Here is a 26,424-nt window from a genome sequence, read left to right on the forward strand (position 1 = left end):
TCACATAGCCCACCTTTGGGTAGCTCAAGTGGTAGGAGTGTTAGCAGATCGTGCAGCGAAAAAAATACATTCGAAATGAATAACATAAGAATAAATTATACCACACAAAGAGACATGATATTTTATGTGGTTTGACATAACCTGCCTACATCTAAGGATGAGAGAAATCTACTATAGTTTCATGAACACGATATACAAGGGTACACATCACCATAAACCCGGTATATAAAACAGAGTGGAAATATCATAGTTTCTAACCACGCTCAACCAAGTACCTAGAGTGGAAACAACCCTAATTTCTAAGACACTCTCCCCATAGTGATTAGTAACCGTTATATTAAATACTCTGTGTTCTCACATTCTCTCATAACCTTAAATTGGGTCTCACCCCTATATTTATGGGTAATATATGGGATATTCTATTCCTAATAGGATTTATATTTCAATTCCTAATAGGACTCTCATAATTCTATTCTTATTTAGAATTGTATTATTTATTAAAGAGTTTTCCTAAAGACATACAATTTTACTTGAGAACAAATAGAAAAACAAGCCACAATATCCCAACAAGGAGTAGTGCTACGATGTCTAATCAAGGCGCACAATTTCAGGTTCAAATCCCTTTGTTTAAGATATACGGTTTCAGGTTCGAATTCCCCCAATTTCCAAGGTTTTAGGTTCGAATCTCTCTGATTAAGGTACACGGTTTCAGGTTTGAATCCCCTAGCTTTGAAGACCGGTATGATGATGGCGGTGTAGCATTAATTGTATATTAATGGAAATGAAGAAATTTTTCATTAATTTAACCTAACACTTGGAAATAAAGTCACAATACTTTTGATTATTTAAGAGAAATTTATCACTAACCATAAAGACTTCCAAACACATGTAAAATATAAGAAACGATGAACATATGGAGTCACTTTTGACTGGCCTTTTAAACTTTTTCAAAGTGTTTTCTTTGTTTCTCCTATTGCTTTCTACTCAAGCACACAGCCATAATAAAGGCTGGTAATTCGATCTAATTTGCATTTCTCAAGAACAAAATGAGTCAAAAAGTTTGTATTCCAAGTCAATGGAAAGAAATATTTGATGATGAAGAAGCTCTCTCTAAACGTGTAGAGAAACTGAGCAAAGGAACACGATATGATGACTCAAGCAGCTCAGGAAAAAAAGAAAAAGAAAAATGAATCGCACATTTTAGTCACCAAAAACATTTACATTTTAGTCACCGATATTACTCTTCATGAATAATACTATACAAACAACCATTTCTCACAACTTTTACGTGACAGCTCGCAATTGATCAGCTCACAACGGGTCTCACATGGGTTCTACTAATTAATTGTGAGCTGACCAATTGCGAGTTGCTACGTCAAGGTTGTGAGAGAAAGTTTGTGAGAAATGGTTGTTAGTGTAGTATTACTTTTTTTTTATTTCAAAAAGGGTTCAAGCAATTATACATAATGCCACCACTTAAACCATTTCATGAATCAAAACTCTCCCACTACTGGAATTACAGCTTGTACCTTGCCCTATAGAACCATATCATTCAACGAAAATTTATAGAAAAAGCATGTGTTACTGTACCTTGTCGTATTAGTTTAAGAGTTAATGACTTTTTTTCCACCCAAATAATGGTTTAATGACATTTTCCCACCCACAGACTTTTAAAATACTACTTTATTATCCAAATTTATATTCTGTCTGCGAACAGAGAGCAAACTCGTTTCATACTGTTGGGGCTTTTGAAGAGAGGAGGTCGACGAGTCTTTTGGTGGTGGAAGGTTGGATTTTGGTTGTTGGGATTAATCAGAATTTGACTTGAGATGGGCGGCTGTACAAACCCTAATAGCTCGATTGCCGACGATTGGCGGGAATAAGGTTTGAGGGGTTTTGGTGAATGATGATCGAGGAAGAGAATGATGGTAGTGTAGGGTTGCAACAATGCCAAAATCAGAAACAGAATATAAATTTGGGTAGGAAAGTAGTATTTTAAATGTCTGTGGGTGGAAAAGTGTCATTAAACCCATTATTTGGGTGGGAAAAAGTCGTTTACTCTTAGTTTAATAACTAAACCGAAAAAATTGATACGATATAGTTCGGTTTCATCGGTTTTTTAGGAGAAAGGCTTTTTGATATTTTCTAAGGGGTTTTATGATAATTAAACAATTTAGAAAAAACTCAAATCCACGAGTGAGTTGTTGAATCTACAACGAGAGAAGAATGAATGAATATATAAAAAAACGATAATTAGGAATGTCCCTAAATCCGTTTACAAAACAAAAGAATGAATGAATACACTTCCTTTTTTGTATTCTTTTTGACTGAAATATGTTAATGAGAAGTTATTAGTATAAATAATGAAGAACAGGTTTGAAGCAATTGAGATGAATTGATGACCATCAAATGATCAGTACTCCATATTCATACTGTAGATTTTTGACCATATTATTTAGATTTATATATGTAACTACACACAACCACTCATCACAATCATGAAATTAACTGCTATTATTGTCACCAACAACCATGCAAGGCTGAGAAATGTACACACAAAATTGCTCACCAACACCCAATTCATCATCCACCATCATTGCCATTATCATTTTCATAAATAAGACAAGTTTTTGGCTTATATACAAACATAAAATTAAATGATCACTATAATGAATCAAGCTCGAATCTAAAACCCTGAATTTTTATGTGAAATTTTGTCATTTTCTGTCGTTAAGAGTCAAAATCTTGTGAATTCTTGCATGCAAGAGTTAACTTTGTTTGTATGATCTGAATTATAAAAGATTCAGGACGTTAGTATGAAGAATTGGAAGCCATGGCCGTGGCTAAATTTCTTTTTCTTTACTCGAACAACCTCTAAGAAATAAAGGGAATTAAGATCGAATCTAAAATCCTGATTTTATGTGAAATTTTGTCTTCTTCGATCATTAAAATTTAAAAATCTTGTGAATTCTTGCATGCAAGAGTTAACTCTGTATGATCTGAATTATAAAAGATTCAAGACGTTAGTAAGGAGAATTGAACTGCATTGGAAGCAATGGCCATGGCTAAATTTCTTCTTCCTTCACTGGAAGAACCTCTAAAGGGAATAAAGATAAGTAAGCATGATTACAGGATATTATGTGGGTCTCCTGTATAGTGGACATTACTAGACTTTCTATAAAGATATAGTTTTGTTTGCATGGCTGATGGCTGGTCGCCCCTTCTTTTGCCTACAGGATTATAAACTCCAGGAGAAAAAGTATCACACTCTACTTAATTAATGATATGTATCTTAACCCCTTTAATAATAGTTTCTTCTTTTAAGCCTGCTGTAAATTTATGCATATATGTATATATAATTAGACTGCAGTATACATGAAGAAGTGAAAACAAAGCGTTGGACCAATGCATTTCACAATTCACATCATGGTCTTGGAAATTTGGTCCCGTTATGATGATATTATGCATGCAGCACTGCTGAATCTGATCGATAGTGCTTATCCTGGACCAATCTCAAGCAATTTTGCAGAAAAAAAAGAAGAAGAAAAAAACACTTTCTGCAGAAGCATTTTAAACATCTCTTCTACATTATTAAAGATTTTGCCAACTGAGCTAGTTGGTACTTAAACAAATATAATAAGCTGTACCTTATAAAGGGAAGAATATTTCCATTCCACATATTAAAACTGTTTTTAATTAAATTAATGGTTAACCATTTGTTTAATTTGATTATGAACTTGGAAAAATATATTAAAAAAATGGTTTTTCTGGGAATCTGATGTCCACTTTCTTTCCTCTTTTTTCTTCTCTCCATTCATTGCAACTTTTGAGTACAGCAAACAGAAGCCCTATAGCTTAACACATATACACATGCCTGAGGCTACAACAATACTTTTAAAAAACAAAAACAGGAGCCCTCCCTCCTTTGGCAAACAGTTCATAATTAGGGTTTGTAGTGATGGAGAAATGATGATCATAAAAACATGCAGCAGCAGCAGGCAGTAGCTAGGTGTTGAAACTACAGCCAAACAGATACAATAAAAGAAAACAGAAAAATAAATAGTATATTTGATTTACCTTAATTCGACTCTCGTTCTCTACTTTGATTACATCAGATTTCTTACTATTACATAATATATATATAATAAAAAACTCTACTTCATTTGAGTTTATCCGAATCTAACCCGACCTCCGAATATGTCTACATGCAAATTATGAACCATATCAAACACTAAGTGTATCTGTTAGCTAGCTATAGTTTGGATTATCTGTTTTTTCATTTGATTCTCAAATATAAAATCCCCCACCTTTTGTTTGACTGCTAACACCAATTACTCAACTTTACACTGTTTAATTTCATCATTACCATGATTATTCCACACCCTTATCATTAATTTTTTATACAATTATCTCTCTCTATCTCTCTTTCTCTCCTCTTTCTTTTCAAGCCCCCATGTGTGTGTTTTTCTCTTTCATATTCTTTAATTTCTTTCACCAAGTCATGTTCCCGCTATCATTCTCCATGCATTTAAAGTCTTCACCAGATCTGTCTAGTTGGGAATCCTCTCATTAAACTATTCAAAGGGAAAAAATGGCTCTAGAATTTAATGTTACCCTTTTGAAATAACATTCTTTGCAAATTTAAATTATTTGATTTCAAGTTATACAACATTATCTTTGTTAACCATAATTGGATAGCTAAATGGTAAAATAACAAAATGAGGTTCTCCAAGCTTCTTAGTTCAAGTCTTTTAAACGCTAATAAGGGTGATCATTAAATGATTATTTAGTCGAACTTTCAGGGTCCCAACATATTAGTTAAAGTACGTGTAAACTGGAAAAAAAAAATTATATTTTGTTGGAGAAGAACCGTTATGAAATGTCAAAAAATTCAGCCTACTTTAATAACCCCCTTCACTTTGCCCACCACATACTTCAGATTGACATTGCCTCCTTCAAATTTTCAAAATCAAATTTTGCTAGAGCCTTCTTTTACAAGCCATCTACAAGAATAGTATTAAAACCTTGGCCACATTTTGAAGCTGAATTAATCTCTGAAATTTATCATGTACATTAATTGCCAAATCACATAAACCAAGAGAAAACAGGTTTTGATTTGAGAAACCCTCTGTAATTTTCTACATGTCCTGTTATAAATAATACAATTTGAGTCCATTTCATGGGTAGAGACACCATAGAAAGAACAAATATACAGAGATATATATAATTAACACCAAAAACATATGTATATATATATATATATCAAAAGAATCATATAAAATTTATATTTATCAAGAGAGAAACAGATGGAGAAATCTGAATCATCCACGTGGCAAAGACCCAACACCTCTGGAAATGTCATGCAGACCAGGGTTGAACCCTAAGCACCCCAACAATCCTTGCTTGTATGGCAAAAAAGTCTTCCTCTTCAACTCCTCAGACACCGCCCGGTTCGCCGTGTAATGTAACTCGTGAGCCGACACCGTTCCTCTCCGCCGGGAAACTGAGCCGGCGCTATCAGTTGACCTGAAGCTCGAATTCTTCACATCCTCTGGCTCTTTGTTAATATTCTTGGACAAAACCGAATACTTTCTGAGAGGATCCGGGCCCGTTGCTCTTCCCTCTGAAGCACTTCTGAACAATAAGAGATCCTTGAGCTTCCACTTTTTGTAACTCTTTGAAAATGAAATGGCGGAGAGGATTGAAGCTGCATAAGATTTAGCTGAATTGTTGTTATTATTATCGGTTGTGGAAGAAATAATCTTTGCAGTTGGCGAAATGTCATCTTCTTGCTCGTATATTATGTCAGTGACTCTCATAGGAGACAAAGATCGAGTTCCTTTACGAGAACAGCTTGAAATCGAAACTCTTTCTCTGCCACGTTGTTGCTGCTGCATATTTTCTTTCTCAGGATCTTTAATTTTCTGAGAAGTTGATGATGATTCGTGATTAGTTGACGGCTTGAGAGGTCGAATCTTGCCGCCATCAAAGAGCTCATCGGCTGATAAAGAAGTTCGCTGCAGTTGACCGCTGAAGTTAAACTCAAAATCTTCACCATCATCATCGTTGTTGTTGTTGCTGTGATGTTGTTCAGCATTGAAGAGTTTGGTTGAAGAAGAAGAAGAAGAAGAAGAATGGTGGTTGTTGAGGTCACGATAGAAGGAGGAGGGGACACGAGAGGGACTAGTGGGGGCACTACAGAAGAAGTTGCCAAAACGTTGAGGACTAGAAGGAGCGGTGATGTAAGGCGAAGAACAAGTACTATCAAAATTGAAGTCGGTAGCAGGAACCGGCATCACCACCTCCATCTCCATGGTAATGAACAGAGTGAAAGTGAGAAGAAGGAAGAAGGAAGAAGAGATTGAATTGAATTGAGAGAAAGAGAAATGGAGAAGCCGCCTTTATAAATCTACCAACTGTGGCGTGTGACATAATTATTACTTTTGCAATCCACATGTTCAAGTTTTGTTGGATTTACCATCCTCCTAATTAGCCACCCCGTAATTATCTCTCTATTTTATAGTATTCTCTCTTTCTTTTATCTAAATAAATTTATACAAGGATGAAATTTTAATTAAGACTACTCTTATCAATTCTGTATACCGACTCTCCGTTCTGATTGACACATGAGGTGCGACGTGATCAATATGAGAACTTCCTATATCAATCGGAATGAAGAGTCAGCCTGCAAAATTGATAAGTGTAATACTTTTCTTTTGTTAATGGTGTGATTCTTTTTTTCTTTTATCTAAATAAATTCATGTAGGGAAGGAAAGTGAAATTTCAAGTACGACTACTCTTATAAATTCTGTATACTGACTCTCCATCCCGACTGATATGAAGTGCGACGTGGTCAACATAAGAACTTCCAATATCGCGCTCCACATCAATCGGGATGGGGAATCGGTCTGTAGAATCGATAAGTGTAATACTTTTCTTTTCTTAATGGTGTGTGATTCTTTTTTCTTTTATCTAAATAAATTCATACAAGGAAGGAAAGTGAAATTTCAAGTAAGACTACTCTTATAAATTCTGTATACTGACTCTCCATTCCGACTGACATAAAGTGCGACATGGTGGGCTTGAGAACTTCTAACGTCGTGCTTCAAGTCAATCAGGATGGGGATTCGGTCTGCAGAATTGATAAGTGTAATACTTTTCTTTTCTTAATAGTGCGATTCTCTTTTCTTTTGTCTAAATAAATTCATAGGAGAAAGGAAAGTGAAATTTTAAGTAAGACTACTCTTATCAATTTTGCATACCGACTCTCCATCCCGACTGACATGAAGTGTGACGTGGTCGGCATGAGAACTTCCAACGTCGCGCTCCACGTCAATCGAAATGGGGAGTCGGTCTGCAGAATCGATAAGTATAATACTTTTCTTTTCTTAATGGTGTGATTCTCCTCTGTTATCTAAATAAATTCATACAAGGAAGGAAAGTGAAATTTCAAGTAAGACTACTCTTATAAATTCTGTATACTGACTCTCTGTCCCAACTGACATGAAGTGCGACGTGGTCGGCATGAGAACTTCCAATGTCGTGCTCCACGTCAATCGGGATGGGGAGTCGGTCTGCAGAATCGATAAGTGTAATACTTGTCTTTTCTTAATTGTGTGATTCTCTTTTCTGTTATCTAAATAAATTCATACGAGGAAGGAAAGTGAAATTTCAAGTAAAACTACTCTTATAAATTCTGTATACTGACTCTCCGTCCCGACTGACATGAAGTGCGACGTGGTCGGCATGAGAACTTCCAACGTCGTGCTCCACGTCAATCGTGATGGGGAGTCGGTCTTCAGAATCGATAAGTGTAATACTTTTCTTTTCTTAATTGTGTGATTCTCTTTTCTGTTATCTAAATAAATTCATACAAGAAAGGAAAGTGAAATTTCAAGTAAGACTACTCTTATAAATTCTATATACTGACTCTCTGTCCCAACTGACATGAAGTGCGACGTGGTCGGCATGAGAACTTCCAACATCGCGCTCCACGTCAATCGGGATGGAGAGTCGGTCTGCAGAATCGATAAGTGTAATACTTTTCTTCTCTTAATGGTGTGATTCTCTTTTCTTTTATCTAAATAAATTCATATGAGAAAGGAAAGTGAAATTTTAAGTAAGACTACTCTTATCAATTTTGCATATCGACTCTCCATCCCAATTGACATGAAGCGTGACGTGATCAACATGAGAACTCCCCACGTCGCGCTCTACGTCAATCGTGATGGGGAGTCGGTCTGCGGAATCAACTTTTCTTTTCTTAATGGTGTGATTAATTGTTTTGATTAAATAATTAATTAGTATATAGGCCAATGAAATTTGATTGCTTGCATGTAAATACCTTTAATTTGTTGATATCTTTTCTTATACTCTACTATTATGGATTTGATTGTGATGTTTAAAAGGGGTGAGTGGTCAGCTAAGATTGGCCCTTAATTATACATATTAAAATGTTAATTTTGTATAAAAAGATAGATTATTGGAGGCAATTAGACAGCCATTGTTCTGTGTATTTGGTTAACACTTGACTTCACCAACAGCCCTCAACTCGATGAATTCGGTTCTTACACCACTAGTTTCAAGCTCGTTTTACAAACCCAAATTGGAAACTGAAACCCTTTTTTTTTTTTTTCCGTAATCAAGGAGCAACCGACCACCACGGCCCCCTCGTCTTAAATTATAGATACTCAAATGGAAAATCGAAGCTAAAACTATGATTTTCAATTTATTCTAACCGTTTGGACTATCTACGGATGACCATTCCACCTTACAATCTTTCAAGGAACAAAGAATAATAAATGATAAAATGTTTGTCTCATTATAAACGGATATTCAGATGACTTCTGCAAGATTTATTTACTTTTCTGGGGAGTCTTCTCTTGGGGGAATTGGAATGAATTATAATATATGATGAATACTGACGAAAATATGTATAATTTTAATCGAAATATATATTTATAAAACACTTGTCTCAGTCTAAATTTTGTTGTGTAATGACTAAACTATCAATAATTTTAGTTAAGGAAATTATATTTATATTTATAAATTAATTAATCTACAACTTGACCAATTTTAGTTGTTGGGCCATATATAAATTATATATATTTTTACTAAAACTATGTTAAATATTAAAGAACCCCTTTCTCACATTGCAACTAACCTATTTCATACACATATTCAGAAATATGGGTAACTCAATTAATAGGACGAGCGTTAGGATGTGTGGTTAAGGCGTACGGTCTCAAATGGTTATGTTCTAACAACGAAAAATATTTATTTCTAGTTAAAACAAAAATACAAAAGAAAAAAAAGATTTGATTTAATCATAAATAGATAAGGGATTTGAGATATGTTTTGGCATACAAGAACAAAATCTGGACCTTATATATTTTGTCTTGTCTATTTATTTGAAATTTGACAATGAAGTGACCTAAAGTTTTTTGTTTTGGCCCCTCAAATATTTCTTTGTCTGTTCATTAGCTCCACTTTTAAGGCCATTCCATATGCTCCTTTTGGATTGAACATAATAATTTTCCCAGATTATTTCATAATAAAAAATATTTACCTGCAACTTCCTGTTCATAAATATATTTGACTTTAGAGAATCCAAGTGGGATTTGTTTTATTAATTAACTAAATCATTGGATTTTCAATGGCCATTGATGATGCTTAGTGAGTATATTTATAATATTTAACATAATCTAAATTTCTCAATCGTCAAATTTGACCTTAAAACATATTTTTGAATTAAAAAAAATCCGATTATACATGTGAATATTGCATCTTCTTTAATTTAAGATGAGTCAACTATCTTTGGATGGTCAAGTGATTCGATAGAGATTTTTGGGTATATTACTCAAGAGGTTCTGAGTTCGAGTCCTTCCTCAGATGCTAATAGGGATAGCCACTAGAACTCTTATCTAACTGGTAGTTTCAGGGTCTCAAAAACTAGTTAAGGTACGCATTAACTGACCTGAACACCCTCGATTATAAAAAATAAAAATTCAAGATGGGTTGTTCATATCACAACTCACACCGCTGATTATTAAGTCAGTTTAAGATTTAGTTTATAAGACTTGGTCTTGTATACGAGATTTAGAACAAAAAAGTTTGCGTAAAGCCTAAGAAATAAATCCGAGCCTTAAAAGAAAGACATAGGTTGACAGAAATCAAAATCCATATGTAGAAGCAGCAGCTGGTATAGTGGTAGAAATGGACAAAGACAGAATTAATTTTCAAAGACTTTTATCATTTTGAAACGACCTGTGAATATGATGATGATTCATAGAACCATCTAAGCTCCACCAAGTTTTGGCATAAATTTGGACAGGAATAATACTGTGGCTTAGTCTTCGTGTTCGGGATTGTAAAGGTTGTTTCTTTTTTGGGTTTCCATGTTTGAGTTTTTAAGAAGAGGGAAACAATGGCTGCCTAATTATCTGATATATGAATGGATTGAGAATATGAACTGCATACTGCAGGGTAATCTTGACTATGAATCAACAAGAGGAGCCTTCAAAGGAATGAAACTTTAAACTCCTGCATAATTGCTCTTTTTTTTTGCTTTTCTAGTTTTGATGCGGGGATGGAAGCTTTCCATCCAAGAAGGCTGAGAAGAAGGCAAGTGCTCTTGCAGGTTGATAACTTGGAACAAAGTGTCCAGCACCTCTTATGGTCACAAATGTCAGGTTCTTGTATCCTACTGCATAACCACCAACCTTACAGGAAAAACAAAATTATGTTAGGATTACCGAAACATCAGAAAACTAAGAAAATATAATGAAGGCGATAATTCGGATGAGTTAATGTCACTATTTTACCTCGCCTTGGGTGTACCACGCGTACCAAGGGATCATCGGAGAATCTGCAAGTTTGTTTATGGAGTACCTGGTTGATGTGGTGGGCACTCTGCCATCTGTATCTCCACTGCATCATGTAGAGTAAGAATTGATCACATATTGATCATTATTGTTGAACTATCAAATTCCTGAACAAATTAACTGAGACAGCAAGTAAAATGATACCTGTAGATGTACACACTTATCCCATTTGTCATCAGCTCCTGAATGGCCGGTAAGACTGTTGATGATCTGTCTTTCCAATCAATTAGCACAGTATAGCTGAAATGAATCACCATTAAAAATACTTAATACTGTAAACAAAGGATGAATGGCAAATGCAAAAACCAACAATGGGTTAGCCGAGTGGTAAAGCTTGGGGCCAAAGGGTTTGCCATCCCTGTGCTCTCAGGTTCAGATCACAAGAACAGCTGTTAATATTATTAACCACGGACCGTAAGACTTGTCCTGTTCGAAAGCCTTGTTCAAGGTCGGGGGACTAGTCAAAGGTGCACGTAAGCTGGCCCGGACACCCCCGGTAACCAAAAAAATAAAATAAAAAAAATGGCTAAATGCAGAATATACAGAAATGATCAAGTTCAGGAAGTGTATATATATACTTGCAAACCTCCCATGGACCTGGAATCCCAGTAACATTAGCATGAAGTGATTTCTGCACTTGAGGTGTGTTCAAGTAAGAGGTGATATATGATTCTGAGCATGGATCTAATGCCACTTTCTGATTACAATAGCAAAGAGCAGAAATTCAGTACACTCAAAAGACATTATATCAGATGATAAGTGAAGTGCACAACAGATAGAAAAATGTACCGTAGAGGTGTTTGAATATAAAGAGCATAAAGGAGCATAGATGTCATAAATGTTGATGTTGCCTAGAGATTTATGTGCTTGATCTAAGTAAGAATCACATTCATCTGACAAGCTATTGTTGGAACTAAAATTGCAGTTGGAGTTTATTCCCTTATTCACTTCATCAGAAATGAGAGCATGTGTCCAGAAAGTATCATACATTCCTTTGTTTCCAGTTTCCGCGTCAATCCAAGCATTACCTATCTGGACATCACATTATTTCATGTCAAAATGCAAGAGTTTTAACATGTTTAAATAAAGAATGTCTTGGCTGCTAATACTCACAGCTATTCCTTTTAAGTTGATGATGAAAGTTTGGTTGGTGATCTTGTTAAACTGAAGTATCTTTTGAGCAAGCTGAGGCACATAATGACCTGCATAGCTCTCTCCTGCAATGAAGAATTCTCTAGCTTTGTACTCGGGAAACCTTTTGAACCAATTGACTAGAAAGGTATACGAATCTTCAGCTGTGTGTTTATCTCCATTCAAATCATAGTCGGCTGATGTATTTGAATAAGAAAATCCAACTCCTGCTGGAGATTCCAAGAAGATAATATTTGCCACTGCATAGCCATAGATTGAAACAAAATTGTAGTCACTGTGAGTTGGTTCTTTGCAAACACAAGTACATTGGTTTCAATGTGGAGATTTACCATTGTTCCATGCATATCTGTTAAGGGATAGAGATTTTCCATCACTGTTGACTCGAAAAGGTCCAAGTTCCATCATTGCTCCATATCCAAAAGATGAGCAACCAGGACCTGCTAATTTAAAGGATGAAACCATGAATAAACACGACTATGGAACAATGAAAGCAGCGTTGCCAGAAATGTGTGTTGCACGGTGAACATATCATTTATTAATTGGTGGGGATCAAGAAGCGAATTGCCATACAGCAATTTGACAGAAATTACCTCCATTAAGCCACAATAAAAGAGGCTTGGAAGAAGAATTCTGAGACTCAGCAAAATAGTAGAAGAGCTCTCTGCCAGCCTTTGGATCAACTGTCACATAGCCTGAGTACTGATCAAAATAAACTCCACCGGGTTGTCCTGGAAGCACTTCGATTTTATCAGCTTCTTTCAAACCATCATGCGATCCAAGGTACACTCTTGAAAAATCTGCCTCCGATTCCACAGTTGCATCTGAATAATCAGCATGCCACCCTTTTCGTTGAGCCTTCATAAATTCTCCAAGAGGATCATTCATATGTTTTTCACAGTTTGCAAAGGCCTCCAGGCTCGAAAGCAGCAGCAAAGAGAATGCTAACTTCATATTTGTTGCAGCACTTGTAGCATCAAATGCCATCAAATGCACAGATTATACTAAGAAATTAAGGACAACTTTCTCAACAAAGGATCATATTGGTCAACAAAAATATTGACTAAGAAATCAATGAGCTATCTTACAGTAAATTCTTGTCAGCTTGTTCTTTCTTGATTACAATGTTGATGTGCTTGTTATGACTTTATTTTAAGTAAATATGCCTTTCACTCAGACCGGAACACAGACAATTGGACAAAGACCAGAAACAAGTTTTGCCATTGACATAGACACAAATGCGGGACAAGAACTATATATAGGCTGTATGTTTTTGTTTGTTTTTGGTACTCATTCAAAGATGCTAAAATGACAAGACAGCACTAGTGATATTTCTAAACGTGGATCACAAACCATCACTGGATGGCCAAGTGATCAACTAAGACTCTTAAGAGGTCCTGAGTTTAATTCACCACAACCCCTAATAGAGGTGACCACTGGGAGGTTTACTCAGTTGTTAACTTCCAAACCACAGAAGATTAACTGAGATATACACAAACTGATCCGAACACTCCCGATTAGAAAAACGAAAAATAAAAACATGGGTCACAAATTCACCATCACAATCGATAGATCCTTCAAAATTCTAAGAAATCTGAGGCTAATGGTTGTTTTCATTCAGTTTGATGGTATGCAGGTTAGCTTACATTAACTTCAGATTCTTGTTTTCTTTTCTTTTTTTATTTTTTAATTCAAAGATACCGGCGTTGTTAAAATCTATTGTGAATAGATGGGAACAAAGATCCTGAGTGGTAAGAAATTTTACATTTGGAAAGAATAAACGACAAGTAATTTATCTTGAAAGTTGGGCTCCGACACATTATCCATATTTCGTAAGAGCAGACGATTTGTCGTCCATGCAAATAAAGCTAAACCTGTGCATGGTTTGAATGAAATGACAGAAACCTAATCTTCAAAATCAAAACCTTGTAAAAGCAATTATCCTTTATCATCTAAAAGCTAAACTTGTTTGTTCTTGTTATAACAGCCACCACCATCTACAGCTGTAAACAACCTAGAGCATTGGATGCCTCTTTATTGAAAGCACTTTTAATCATCTGGAAGTTCCTTTAACAAAGGGAAAGGCATCAAACAAGCTTCCATTCAATAAGCTGATTAAGTTAATACAGCAAAATCTAGTGATATACAGTAACTGAAACCAAATATACAGCAAAATCTAGTGCACTGCTAAGGTCATGAAGCACACAAGCTTTTACTGAAGAAAAATTGCTTTACATTTTCCTACGACACATTTTGAAGATAGATCCTTCAGTGTCAATTATTTCTGGGATGTTGTGCTCATAATAACAAAGCAAAAACTGCTACATATTTGAAGAAAGATCCTTCAGTATTTAATTCTATTATGCGGCAAAAAAAAAATATGCAATCCATCTAATGTATATAATAAAGTAACACCAGGGCAAATGGTCAAGACATCTTAATCACTAGTATTCCCTCGAAAAGTTTTCCGAAAAGAATAAAAAAATTAAAGATATTCAAAACCTTTGTAGTTCTATGCATTCTTCCTGGAGAGTTTAGTTCAGAACACATAAACTTGAATAAAGTTTCTCACTCATTAAGAATCCCTCTCACGCAGACCCCCAAAAATCATAAAATAATAATACAAACCTAAACACAGCTCCACGATATTAAATATATTCCAGCTACAAAATTCTGCCAACTATAGATTTAGCTACATCCGCGGCAGCTAAATCGACCCTACTTTAATCATGTTTATAGGCTACATTTTAGAACATTCATGCGAGTTCAGAGTGCATGATTTTGAAAATACCCATACCCCTCTTAAGAAGCACCAGGAACTGCAGTTGCAGCAGCATACATGCTTGGATCTTGATTAGGTGGCAAAGCATATCCGTTGCCACCATAGTAGTGACCTCCATAATGTGCACCATTATTCCAGTGGTTATTAGAATCTGATCTCCACTGCCAAAAGCCACATAATTCAAAAAGAACAAAATAAATAGGAGGACAACCTGATAATGAACAAAGGAGGAAAAAAGGAAGGGAAGGGGAGACCCTTTAGGCTTTAATAGCTCTTCTCACAATAGTGAAAAATAATGTCAGACATACTTGAGCCAAGTTACAATTGAGGAAAAAAAAATCAAAAGCTAATTTTAGAGAAGCATCTACAAGAACTTCTTAAATATCTGGATCCATGGAATAACAAAACACATAGGAAGGTGGGACGGGTGCAACTGCAACGGCAATCATTATATCAACAAATCCGCATGTATCATTACATCATGCAACACTGAAAACATGCTATATATGTATATTCGAAAACAGAAAACAAGAGCAAACCTCAAATCGAAGAAAAGTGACTTATGCAAGGGCAAAAGAAGATAATCACTTAATTATAAACATGCACTTTAATTTGAGCAAATTTACCTGCTTGTTCCCAGGATTGCGACCCCAAGAAAGACGAACTGTTTGCTTGCCTATAACTGTCCCTTGTAACTTTTGCAATGCACCCTCAGCATCCTTTCTGTTAGCAGAGACAACAAAGTATTGTAAAGAGATTGGTATGAAAAAGTTATATAACCATTTTTACCAACAATTAAATATAAATATAAATCTTCCCAACATTAGTAACTAACACATCAAATAAAATTATTCTCCCAAGAAGGCAATGTAATAAATCAACCACATGAAGAATTATTCACTTAATAATAGCAATTATACTTCTACTAGACATAACTTCAAAGTGGTGAACCAAGGAGGTACCTGTTTGCAAATTGAACAAATCCACATCCTTTACCAACAGGTATTTTCACAGAGACAATTTCGCCAAACTGAGAAAAAGGCTCCCTCAGATCCTCATCACTGACATCAGAATCAAGAGCCCCCACAAATATCTGCAACAAACATACATCAGGTAAATGAGATATATAGGCTTGAGTATGATTAGCACATGACAGGAAAACTGGACTCACAGTTGCATTATTTGACTCGCCATCAGATTGAGGACCCTGGACCCTAGCACCATTTGATGCATGTCCACCAGCCAATACCAGAGCTAATTAAAAGGGAAAAAAAATTATCAAATCAATATTCACATAGAGTGCATTACAACTGTCTATGATAACAAGCTTAGCAGTCATTTGTCCAATAATAAACATGATAGTAAATGAAGTTGTCCAAAGAAACCAATAATTCAAGAGAGGAATGGCATCAAAACATAAAACTCATAAGAAATAAAGAAGGATGAAGAAGTACAATATGAATTACTTGTACAAAATCCAGCTACGAAGCATGAAGCAACACTATTGCAAATACGTAGAAGAAAGATTTTTATACGGTGCAGCAACAGACTTGCTAGTTAAAATCATTGCTCATAAAAATGATCATGCTTTGACTGTCCCACAGGAGCTAATAACTCATTAAGCCAAGTCCAAGACCTTAAAGTTGGATATATTACAGTTTTCTTAAAATAAAAAGAAACTAATATACTGCTCAGCGGGTGCAAGACCATGGGAGAACATCCTTTCACAGAAATGAATTTTATGTGAGCACAAAATCATTCTAAGCTTACTCATTGAAAATTGGTGAGCTTTCACCTGGTTGGGAGGGGAATTCAATAATTTTTAGTAAAACTAACAGAAGAGAAGACGATCGTGAATGGAACTGTGATAAACCCTAAGATTTATAACATACAGAATTACAGGTTATTTTTTGTTAACACTTTTAAGCGACAAACCATAGATAGGCAAATGACCAATCACAACGTAAAAACAACTGTTAAAGAGTGATTTAATTTTTCATAAACACCTAGATTAATACAGAAGTACATAAAGCAAAATGCAACCAAATTAAACAACTAACAATAAAACACGAAAACAGAAGCTACTTGAAAATATTTCAACTCTAGACCAGAACTTAATAAGAACTCAAAGCTACCATATTAAAGTCTCCTAGTTCAACAAGCATTTATAGAGCTAGGAGCATTGTAGCATACCTTGTGAGGAATACTGTTGTTGATACCCAGAAGCCTTTTTGGGGGTTGCAACATCTATGCGCATGGGCCTACTTGAACAATACACTCCATTCATTTCAGTCATGGCCCTTGATCTCTCATTTTCATCACCAAACCTCACAAAACCATAACCTTTTGAACGGCCCGTGTTTGAGTCAATGATAACTTTTGCTCCTTTTACAGACGGATATTTGCTAGAAAATGTCTCCTGCAACATGGCATCAGTAACATCTGGAGCCAAATCTCCTACAAATATGGACAGATCAGAACCAGAATCTATTCGCCTGTCACCCGCAAAGGTTGCCCAATTAAGACGGAATGGCTGCTCGGTGTTTGGCATCACAGAACCATTATAGCTCTGCAAAACTTTATCAGCTGCTGCACGTGTAAAGAATTCAACAAATCCATACCCCTCTGACAGGCCAGTATGCTTGTTGCGTATAACTTTAACATTTGAAACCTGCACATCAAAAAGCAAAAGTCTAGCCAGGAAATGGGAAAAATAATATTAATCTCTGTTTAGGTAAACCTAAACAGACAAAGGGAACATCAAACATCCCTCTTCTGTAAAATAATCGCCCAAAGGCTAGCAATATGATTGATGTTACACTAATGCATGATAAGATGATGAGTGTGCAAATCATGAACTTACTTTCAGCTAAAAGAAAGAAAAGACGCGATTTATGACGAAGTGGACAAGAGAGATCAAAATATTCAGACTGAGGACATTATATTAAACTTGTAAATTTAGGTCACACTGTTGGCGAACTTCAATCCAATATCTTAGGGTAATGACCTTGAGGGAATTTGAATTTCTAACCTACACCAACCTTTTTTTTTTTTTTTTCTTTTAATTTTCAGCTAGAGCCAGAACCATTTCTAGTAGGTTCATTGGAGGCCCACTGAGTGAATGGGTTACACTAGGCAACAGAAGATAATCTCTCTCATACCATAAAACCATCCTTCCCTGATATGAGAAGCATTCCATCCGAGCTTTTAAATGTGCAATGACAAATGACTTTCTCCATTAAGCTAGGTGAAACCAACAGAAGAATTCCATTTCAAGGGCGTTCTATAAGAAAACAAAACTGAAAGGACTAAGGTTTGCTAACCCAGCGATGGTTGAATGATGTCATAAAATGCAGTCGAATAGTCAGATTAAGGTAATCACCTGACGAATCAACCAACCAATTCCTTGATTGTTGGATTAATTTACTCAATCAAAGTAATTACAATAATCAAACCTGCCAATTATGGTTTGCTATATGCTTATCCGGTGAAACCATAGCATAAAAAAATTATTCTACATTGCAACCACTGGTGTATCTAAAATTACTACGCTCGCACTGGAATACTAAAATTCATGTGTTTTTCCTTCATTCCACGGTATAGAAGCAATTTAAGCCAACCATCCACAGCATAGATAAACAAAAACAATCATAAACACTTAAAAATAAATAAATTAAGAACTAAAACCCACAACACTATTGACTTAAAAGCCTGAAATGAACCTAGATCCAATTAGTCCAAACTCTCTAATCATCCTAACATATCATTAGTAACAATAAATCAAAAAAAGAACCGTTATTCAATAGCATATAAATAATATATAAGATTCATAAAGAAACTAAATTGACCTGGCCAGTGTGCGAGAAACAGGTATGAAGATAAGTCTCGTCCATCCAATGGAACAAGTCACCGACCCAAATAGTCTTAGTCTCATCATTTGTATTACTAGCATTGATAGATCCATTAAGTTTATGGTTATTATTATTATTATTATTACTATGCTTCCCATTTTGATGGTGATATTGTTGTTGCTGCTGATAATACTGATTCCCACCACCATAAGCCGCCATGTAGTGTTGCGGGTACATCATCATCTGTTGTTGCATCATTGCCATCGCCGCCGCCGGATACTGCATCATACCCATCCCCATCCATTGTTGAGGATGTTGTTGATGATGTTGCGGTGGGACCCACTGATAAGGCTGAGTCTGCTGTTGTTGCGCCGAACCGGTTGTTGGTGCTCCGGCGGCAGCTGTTGCTGTAGCTGCCGTTGTTCCTGATGCAGTGTTCGCATCACCGCCGTTGGCCTTTGACATCGCCGATCTGGTTGATGTGATGTGATTTGATTTGAGTTGATTTGATGAGACAGAAGATTCCACTCTCTCCCTCTTCTCTCTTTAAACTTTGTGGGTTTGTTTGGTTCTGGGCTCTGTTATTCTGACCAAGAGATACAAAGAGAGAAAGAGAGAAAGAGAGAGAGAGACGCGAAGAGAGGGTTGACAAGTGAGTTAGAATTAAGGTTTTAAAGGGGGGCTGAGCCTGAGGTTGAGGCCTGTGGCTGTGTGTGGGATCGGATCTGGGTTGAGTTTTACACTCGAGTTTGGGTTTGGGGTTTAAGGCCTCGGTTACAACGATCCTCCCACGTCCATCACTACTCCCATTTGCTTACGTGTACGGTCCCGATTCAACATCCCCTCCTCTGCGTATTAAGCCTATTTTTAACTTACTTATATTAATAGTTTGACATTCTTCATTTCTTAAAATATTTGGAGATACCAAATTTGGACTCGTACCATTTGAGTTTATTTAAGGAAATAATTCTGGAATATTTTTATTTTTTCTGAATATTATGTCCCTGGAAAATAATACAGTTACCGACAGTAGTGCATCGAATAATATGACAAAATCCTGACCGTTGATTAATTTTAACTTAATATTAATCAACGGTTAAGATTTTGTCACGTTATTCGGTGCACAAATTCGATACACTACCGTCGATGGCGGTAGCATTACTCTTATGCCCCTTCTCCTACTTCATCAACGTGTCAATTCCCATTCAATTTTGCTAAATCTATTAAGTTTGATGAGAATTTTGAAACACAATCAAAGCAATTGCCTTTATAACTTCATACATCTTAACCACCCTTAAGTGGTCGGGTGAGACGATATGAATTCTTAAATGTATTACTCAAGAGGTCTTAAGTTTAATTTCTATCGGTTGCTAATAAGGATGGCTTATCCGATCGTTAACATCAGAACCCAAGTTCGGTTTTCCTCGGTTGCTAATAAGGGTGATCATTAGAGGGTTTATCTGATTGTTAACATAAAGACCTAGGGAATTAATCAAAGTAAGCGCAAGTTTGGCTCGAGGGTTGGGGGGATTAATTGAAATGCATGTAAACTAGTCTGAAGGCTCGAATGATTAATCGAGATATGTGTAAACTTGTTCGAACATCCTCAACCACAAAAAAAAAACAATAATACTACACTCACAAACTCTTTTCGTTAACTTTTTTTCGCAAACACGACGTGTTAGTTCATAATTATAAGATATCACGTCAATGTTTATAAGAGAAAGTCGTGAAAAATGTTTGTCAACTTATCTTTATTTAAAAAAAAAAAAAAAAAAAAAAAAATTCCTACATCTACATCAATGATAAGACCTAAAATTAGGATATTATATGAATTTATTCTACCACTTTCTACGGTAAAAACATTTCTTCCTATATAATTAAGATGGGAAAGTGTGTCGCGGGTCTATGTCTAAATGCAATCTTCCACCGTACGTTTTAGGTGAATGGTAATCGTGCGGCTATCGTCATGCAGCAGAGGGTGCTTTACTAGATCGGAAAGATTTGACGAGTTGATGAGGTTGGAGTGGTCCGGTCAAAGTATTGGCGTGTGGCCGCGTGGGGCCTACATGCCTTGGTGTTAGGTGGTGTTCCTTGTCAACGCTGCCGTTTTGAGCTTTGAACAAGTCCCTGACGTGTCGGTGTAGAAAATTAATTTTTAATTAATGAAATTTAAAATTATTTATTTACTTGTAATATGGTACAAACGTGATAATTATGAGTCTTTTTTTAATACATGAAAATAATCTCAGTCAAATTAATTTAATCAAATTACAATTGATTTTGTATAAAGCATAATATTAATTGTCAAAGTAATAAAATTTATTACTTGTAATACATGAAATTAATTTTTAATTAATAAAATTTAAAATTATTTATTTACTTGTAATATGGTACAAACGTGATAATTATGAGTCCTTTTTTAATACATGAAAATAATCTCAGTCAAATTAATTTAATCAAATTACAATTGATTTTGTATAAAGCATAATATTAATTGTCAAAGTAAGTTTACTAACTCAAACCATGAGTTAAAGACTTTTTCCCCCCTGGCTTAATTAAATTTTTTCACCTACAAGACTTTTAAAATATCATTTTATTAATCCAATTTATATTCTTGCAACAAATAGAGAGCAAACTCTGTCCAGGCTGTTGAGGCTTTTGAGGAAGAGAGGTCGATGAGTTTTTTAGGTGGTGGAAGGTTGGATTTTCGTGGTTAAAAGTGATCAGAATTTGACTTGAGAGAGAGAGGTTGCGCAAACCCTAATCGCTCGACTGCTGACGATTGACAGGGTCGAAGGGAGTAGGGTTTGAGGGGTCTTGGTACATGATGATCAACAAAAGAGAATGATAGTGGTGTAGGGTCACAAAGACGCCGAAATCAGAAATAGATTATAAATTTGAATAGTAAAGTAATATTTTAAAAGTTTGTGGGTGAAAAAGTGTCATTAAGCCATTATTTGGATGAGAAAAAATCGTTTACTTCTCAAATCACCCCTAGCTGATCAGGTGAGAGGATAAGAACTGTTAAATATATAATTTAAGAGGTCTTGAGTTCTATTCTCTTCGCTTACTAATAGGAGTGGCCTGAGATTAATTTCAAGGCCTTGAGAAATTAGTTGAGGTACACACGAGTTAACTCGGACACTCCGGTCACCAAAAAAAAGAAAGAAAAAAAACTCTTAACAATCATTAAATTGACTTGGAAAAATATTCCATCCTTAACCATTGGAGAAGGGCTAAACTGTTAACCATTAATCAAAAACCTCTTAATATTAATGGTTGGAGCTTTCATGTACTGCATATACAAGACAACAAAGCAAAAGATGGTCCAGCCTGCCAACAAAATATAGCCATAAATAACAACTATAAAACAGCTAGCCTGCTGCAATTACAAACACCTTCTAGTTCCTGCATACTTGATGTTGATGGTGCCAAAGCTACATTCATTTAATACACCAAGCACTTTTAATAGTCAAGATGTCTTGAATGGCCTACAAAGATGGTGCAAACAATGGAGGCATCTAACAATCCCTCATCCTTCAACTTCGATTGACGGTTAATATCTAACTATAGGTGGAAACAATATACATGTAGAAACAATGATTTTTTTCTCTTGACCAATGGCTAGCTTAAAAACAATGAGAATGAAAAAAGAATCAATAGAATATTAATTGCGAGGACAAAACAAAGGGGAAACAAAGTTGTAAGAAAATGCACATTCCGCAGCCAAAATTTCAACAGGGTGGTTTCCTGTTGGCTCCTGCTATTAAAGAATAGAAAAGAAGAGGGAAAAAGAAAACCTCAACTATGTACATGACTTCAAGTGTTCTATTTCCGGTACTCCCCATGTAGGAAGCCCTGGTACCTAGTTCCTTCTAATGCCTTTCGGACATCATCCCAGTTTTCAACATAGTTGGATAATGCCCCTTTGTGTATCTTCACCTGACGGCTCTTTAAATCTCTCTGTGGAACCTTTAAAAATTCTTGAACATCAACCAATTTCTGAAAGAAAAAATGGTATTGAATATCTTAGGAACTTTACATTTCAATAAAAAGAACAATAAAACAATGAGAGAAACATCAGCTTTCTATAGCAACCAGTTTGGCTTACAGTGCGATTTTTTAGTACATCTTCATAGTAAAGGATTATATGCCGAGTGCTCTTGAAGTACTCCAAAGCTTTGGCTTGTGTATCTTCTACTTGCTTCAGATTGCGCATCAATAGGGTTGCATTGATTAAAGGCTTGTATTTTGCAAGTATCTCAGCCTGAAACCATTATCTATAAGTTTGAAAACCTTGTGCATATGTAGAGTGCTAAAAAGAGAGACAGTGAGAGAGAGAGAGACCTCATGGGGTGAATGAACATGTGATTTGTGGGTCCCATTTAATAGCTTAGCATCTCGATCATAAGAGTTTGCAAGTACTGAAATCATCCTGCTCAAAAGATTTCTTCGGAAGAGAAATATAGCTGAAACACCCCGAGTCCTAAAGTACTCTACTATTTCTTCATGATGCTGCATTAGACCCTGCATAAATGAGGTGTTACTTGTTACAGAGTCTAATCCATAACACCACTATTTATCAAAATACATGTATGAAACAGATAAAATGATATTTTGCACTAAATTGCAAGTTCATACTGCCTATATAGCATTTAGGACTACCACAAAAAGTAAAAGTAAACCAATTGAAACTTCCTCATCACAACTATTTTCATGTGGAAATGTGATTATTAACCGCTACCGACCTATGCATTTGAACAAGCAGTGGACATCAGATCCAGAATTAGCATTAAAGACAGGGATGGGTAGTTTAAGTAGTTAGCAATGAACATCCTTATGATATAATCTTACATGCTGATATTGTCAACTACGATTAACTGACAACTGAAAAGCAAGATCTTATTCCTACTGTTAATGAGCTCACATTTAAGACATTTAATAAACCACCACAGCATTACAGTTCCACCTTGTGGATAAGGCAGTCAAGTCATGAAAAGATGCTTTTTGGTTAAAAGCATAAAAAAAATGATGAAAAATACGTAGCTTTATCACATCTAGAAATCTTCCACCTCAGTGGAGTAATTGTAAGAATTATTAAGTGTCCCTATCAGCCAACAGGAAGCATAATCTTCTAATAATGGAGTTGCCAAGCTCCATCTATAAGTGACTGATCTGAGCTCTCTCATTCTCTCCTAATTGCAAATGGTTTTTAGGATCTCCTTTGGCTTTTTTTGTTCTATTCTACTGTTCTCAAGAAGCCCTGATTCTCTGTTCATTTATTCATTCCCCAACAACACTCATTTGTACATCCCCTTCCAAATAGAAAGTTAAGACATTGGTAGCCAATATCTAGTGGAGTAGATTTTTGTCAATATTTATCCTGGGAATCTGTAAACCATATCCATATCATAGGTCCAATATTGTATCATGCCATCATGTTCACATCACAACAAGATTGAAACTTTCTTCATACTATGCAGTTTCTGGAAACTGGTTAGCAGCATCTCTCTATAATGCTGCACTGCATAACACTTTAACAATATAGCATTCATAAATCACAGCAGTATCGATGGACATGTACCATGTTAATGTCCGCTTATTTATGTACTGTTTTCCCATTAAATTCTGTGAAACCCCAAATGAAAACTAACAAGAATGGTATTCATCCCTAAACACTAATATATTTAATTCTCCCATTGAAATCTAAACCACATTTTTTCTGTTGTAGCTTCTACATACCCAGCATGGACACCGTGTGAAAGAAATAACTATATACATTCACTAGTGTCTTATTACCAGAATGCTGGAAAGAAAGCCTAGCCTAACCATTCATCAAAACTTCCAGAGGCCTCTAGTTCTGCCCATACACAAGCACCACAAAACCAAAGAAAAATTCCAAGAATCCTACCATTCAAAGTTCAAAACCATTCCAGCCACTATATTTTTTAGAGACTAATGATATTACACAGTATGAGGCAGTTACTACATATATACCATAATCATATACAAAGTGATAGGTGAAACCGCTTTACTACATATATCATGTTTTTGTTCTTGTCAAGAAGAGAATATATGAGATTTTATTAAGACATAGATATCTTTTACGGATAAACCACCAATAAATATGCTGTGTTTCAGCCAACAATCAAAAGGGCAACACTGAAAACAAAAACTTAATGAGCATTTCTAGGATGGCATTCTCACCTGATTAAGCATCCATTTCAAACCAACTGCAGCTGTGCACTCATTCTTAGAAGCACTAGTCAACCAATCTAGATTATAAATTTTATCCAAAGTCTCAACAATTGACGAGAAATTACTCCTCCTTACTTTAACCGAGAAAATCTCCCCGTTCGAGCTTATATTGGTATGATTATTTAATAAAGTCTCAAACCACCCACTGCCCTATCGCTGCATTGACAGAATGGCAAAATACCGTACAGGATTGCACTTACATTCAGCCCTAACAACACACATAGAAACCATGTCAAACACATTTTTCATCTAAACCAAACTAAGGAGCAATAAAACCAATATCTACCTGCTAAACGTTTTCGGTTTCGGGTAATGCACATAAGGAATTTCCCATGGCTCGATATTAGGCACAGGACAAGGTCTATCAATCACTTGAATATTCAACAATTCAGTATTGGTTCGGTTGCTGATTTGCTTTATACAAATTGAGCATATATACACACCGCACACCATTACAAACATCAAGACAATCATCCTCAGCACCAGTGGAGACTTCTTAGGAGACTTCAAAATAAAAGCATCCTGTAACTTCAAGCATTTTCCACATGTAAAAATAGTAACAAATTCTTAACCGTATCATTAAAGTCTTAACCTTTCATTGATCACGTTTAATATCAATTAATAAAGCTACAATAAATCTAAACCTAAACAAAAATCCTGAATAAAAGGAAATCTGGGTTTGCTTGTGTTCACAAAAAGAAACCCGAAAAAAAAGGAAACAAAAACAAATTGTTTTAATATTTCAAACCCAGATCACAGCTCTCACATGTGAACCCAAATTGTAATAAAATAAAAAAGAAAACAACAAATAAACCCTGAACAATAATACAAGCATACCTTGGTGAAGGAACAGAGATCGTCCGCCATGGCTTTGAAAAGCTCAAAAAGGCATGTGTTAGCTCAGATTTTCAGCTGCCTCCTTTCCACCTTTTACTCAAAACTTTTTTCATTCAATCCATAAATAGATTTTAAAGACAACTGAAAAAGAGGTAAAAAAAAATCCTCGTTTTAGAACAAATTAAAGACCGTTACAAAGTCCACTTTGTGTTCGTGTTCGCTTTGGTTTTTAATTCATAGATCTTGTAGTCTGCTACTGGTACAGGCAATCATAACTCCGGGACTGAAACGCAGTCGTTTTGGAAAGTTAAATTAACAATTTTTGGGGGGGGGGGGAGGCGGGGGGGCGTTTTAACTTTGTGATGATGAAATGTCGTGTAAATTATTGCATCCATCTAGAACTTTTTGGTTAGGTTTGTAACGGCATTTTACTTTTATTTATTATTTATTATTTATTTTTATTACTTTTTAAAATCTCACTTTCTATAAAAAAATTGGACGCGTGTCTTGGTGCTTGATTGCCGAAAGTGTTAATAATAATAAATATTATTATTATAATGGGAAATATTTGTAAACCCCCAACAATAGAGAAAGTACACAAACCCCCCCTCATGGTTTTCGGAAATAGCTCTAAATCCATCTTGTTAGAGAGCAATTAGCA

General features: G+C 35.5%; 4 protein-coding genes across 4 annotated transcripts; all 4 read right to left on the reverse strand.

Moving 5' to 3' along the window:
* Positions 1-5,227: 5,227 nt before the first annotated feature.
* On the reverse strand, positions 5,228-6,383 carry LOC116125040. The gene has a single exon (XM_031410772.1). The coding sequence runs from the start codon at positions 6,312-6,314 to the stop codon at positions 5,322-5,324; it is 993 nt and encodes a 330-aa protein (XP_031266632.1). The 5' UTR covers positions 6,315-6,383; the 3' UTR covers positions 5,228-5,321.
* A 3,896-nt stretch (positions 6,384-10,279) lies between these two features.
* LOC116125038 (serine carboxypeptidase II-3-like) lies at positions 10,280-14,276 on the reverse strand. Its single transcript, XM_031410770.1, has 9 exons — positions 13,121-14,276; positions 12,626-12,999; positions 12,365-12,472; positions 11,997-12,274; positions 11,673-11,915; positions 11,462-11,580; positions 11,028-11,123; positions 10,824-10,929; positions 10,280-10,721 (listed from the first exon to the last, which is right to left on the reverse strand). The coding sequence occupies exons 2-9, from the start codon at positions 12,984-12,986 to the stop codon at positions 10,572-10,574; spliced, it is 1,461 nt and encodes a 486-aa protein (XP_031266630.1). The 5' UTR covers positions 12,987-12,999; positions 13,121-14,276; the 3' UTR covers positions 10,280-10,571.
* A 248-nt stretch (positions 14,277-14,524) lies between these two features.
* On the reverse strand, positions 14,525-19,377 carry LOC116125039 (polyadenylate-binding protein RBP47-like). Its single transcript, XM_031410771.1, has 6 exons — positions 18,663-19,377; positions 17,008-17,485; positions 15,986-16,068; positions 15,777-15,907; positions 15,441-15,537; positions 14,525-14,975 (listed from the first exon to the last, which is right to left on the reverse strand). Exons 1-6 carry the CDS (start codon positions 19,128-19,130, stop codon positions 14,835-14,837), a joined length of 1,398 nt encoding a protein of 465 aa, XP_031266631.1. The 5' UTR covers positions 19,131-19,377; the 3' UTR covers positions 14,525-14,834.
* Positions 19,378-22,139: 2,762 nt separating this feature from the next.
* On the reverse strand, positions 22,140-26,049 carry LOC116125030 (nodulation protein H). Its single transcript, XM_031410761.1, is given in 6 exon segments — positions 22,140-22,670; positions 22,780-22,935; positions 23,016-23,195; positions 24,876-25,134; positions 25,213-25,448; positions 25,764-26,049. Coding segments are annotated over 6 exon segments (1,035 nt in total). The 5' UTR covers positions 25,794-26,049; the 3' UTR covers positions 22,140-22,496.
* Positions 26,050-26,424: the final 375 nt, after the last annotated feature.

This window comes from Pistacia vera, unplaced genomic scaffold, assembly GCF_008641045.1.
Source record: "Pistacia vera cultivar Batoury unplaced genomic scaffold, PisVer_v2 Contig159, whole genome shotgun sequence".
NCBI lineage: Eukaryota > Viridiplantae > Streptophyta > Magnoliopsida > Sapindales > Anacardiaceae > Pistacia > Pistacia vera.

Coding starts and splice junctions, on each gene's coding strand:
- LOC116125040 (XM_031410772.1), bottom strand. CDS start 6,314: ATGGAGATGGAGGTGGTGATGCCGGTTCCTGCTACCGACTTCAATTTT.
- LOC116125038 (XM_031410770.1), bottom strand. CDS start 12,986: ATGAAGTTAGCATTCTCTTTGCTGCTGCTTTCGAGCCTGGAGGCCTTT. Junction 12,473..12,625: donor TTTATTGTGGCTTAATGGAG/GTAATTTCTGTC, acceptor TTAAATTAGCAG/GTCCTGGTTGCTCATCTTTT. Junction 10,722..10,823: donor CGTGGTACACCCAAGGCGAG/GTAAAATAGTGA, acceptor TTTTCCTGTAAG/GTTGGTGGTTATGCAGTAGG.
- LOC116125039 (XM_031410771.1), bottom strand. CDS start 19,130: ATGTCAAAGGCCAACGGCGGTGATGCGAACACTGCATCAGGAACAACG. Junction 16,069..17,007: donor ACAACAGTATTCCTCACAAG/GTATGCTACAAT, acceptor CCTTTTAATTAG/CTCTGGTATTGGCTGGTGGA. Junction 15,538..15,776: donor TTTGTTCAATTTGCAAACAG/GTACCTCCTTGG, acceptor CTCTGCTAACAG/AAAGGATGCTGAGGGTGCAT.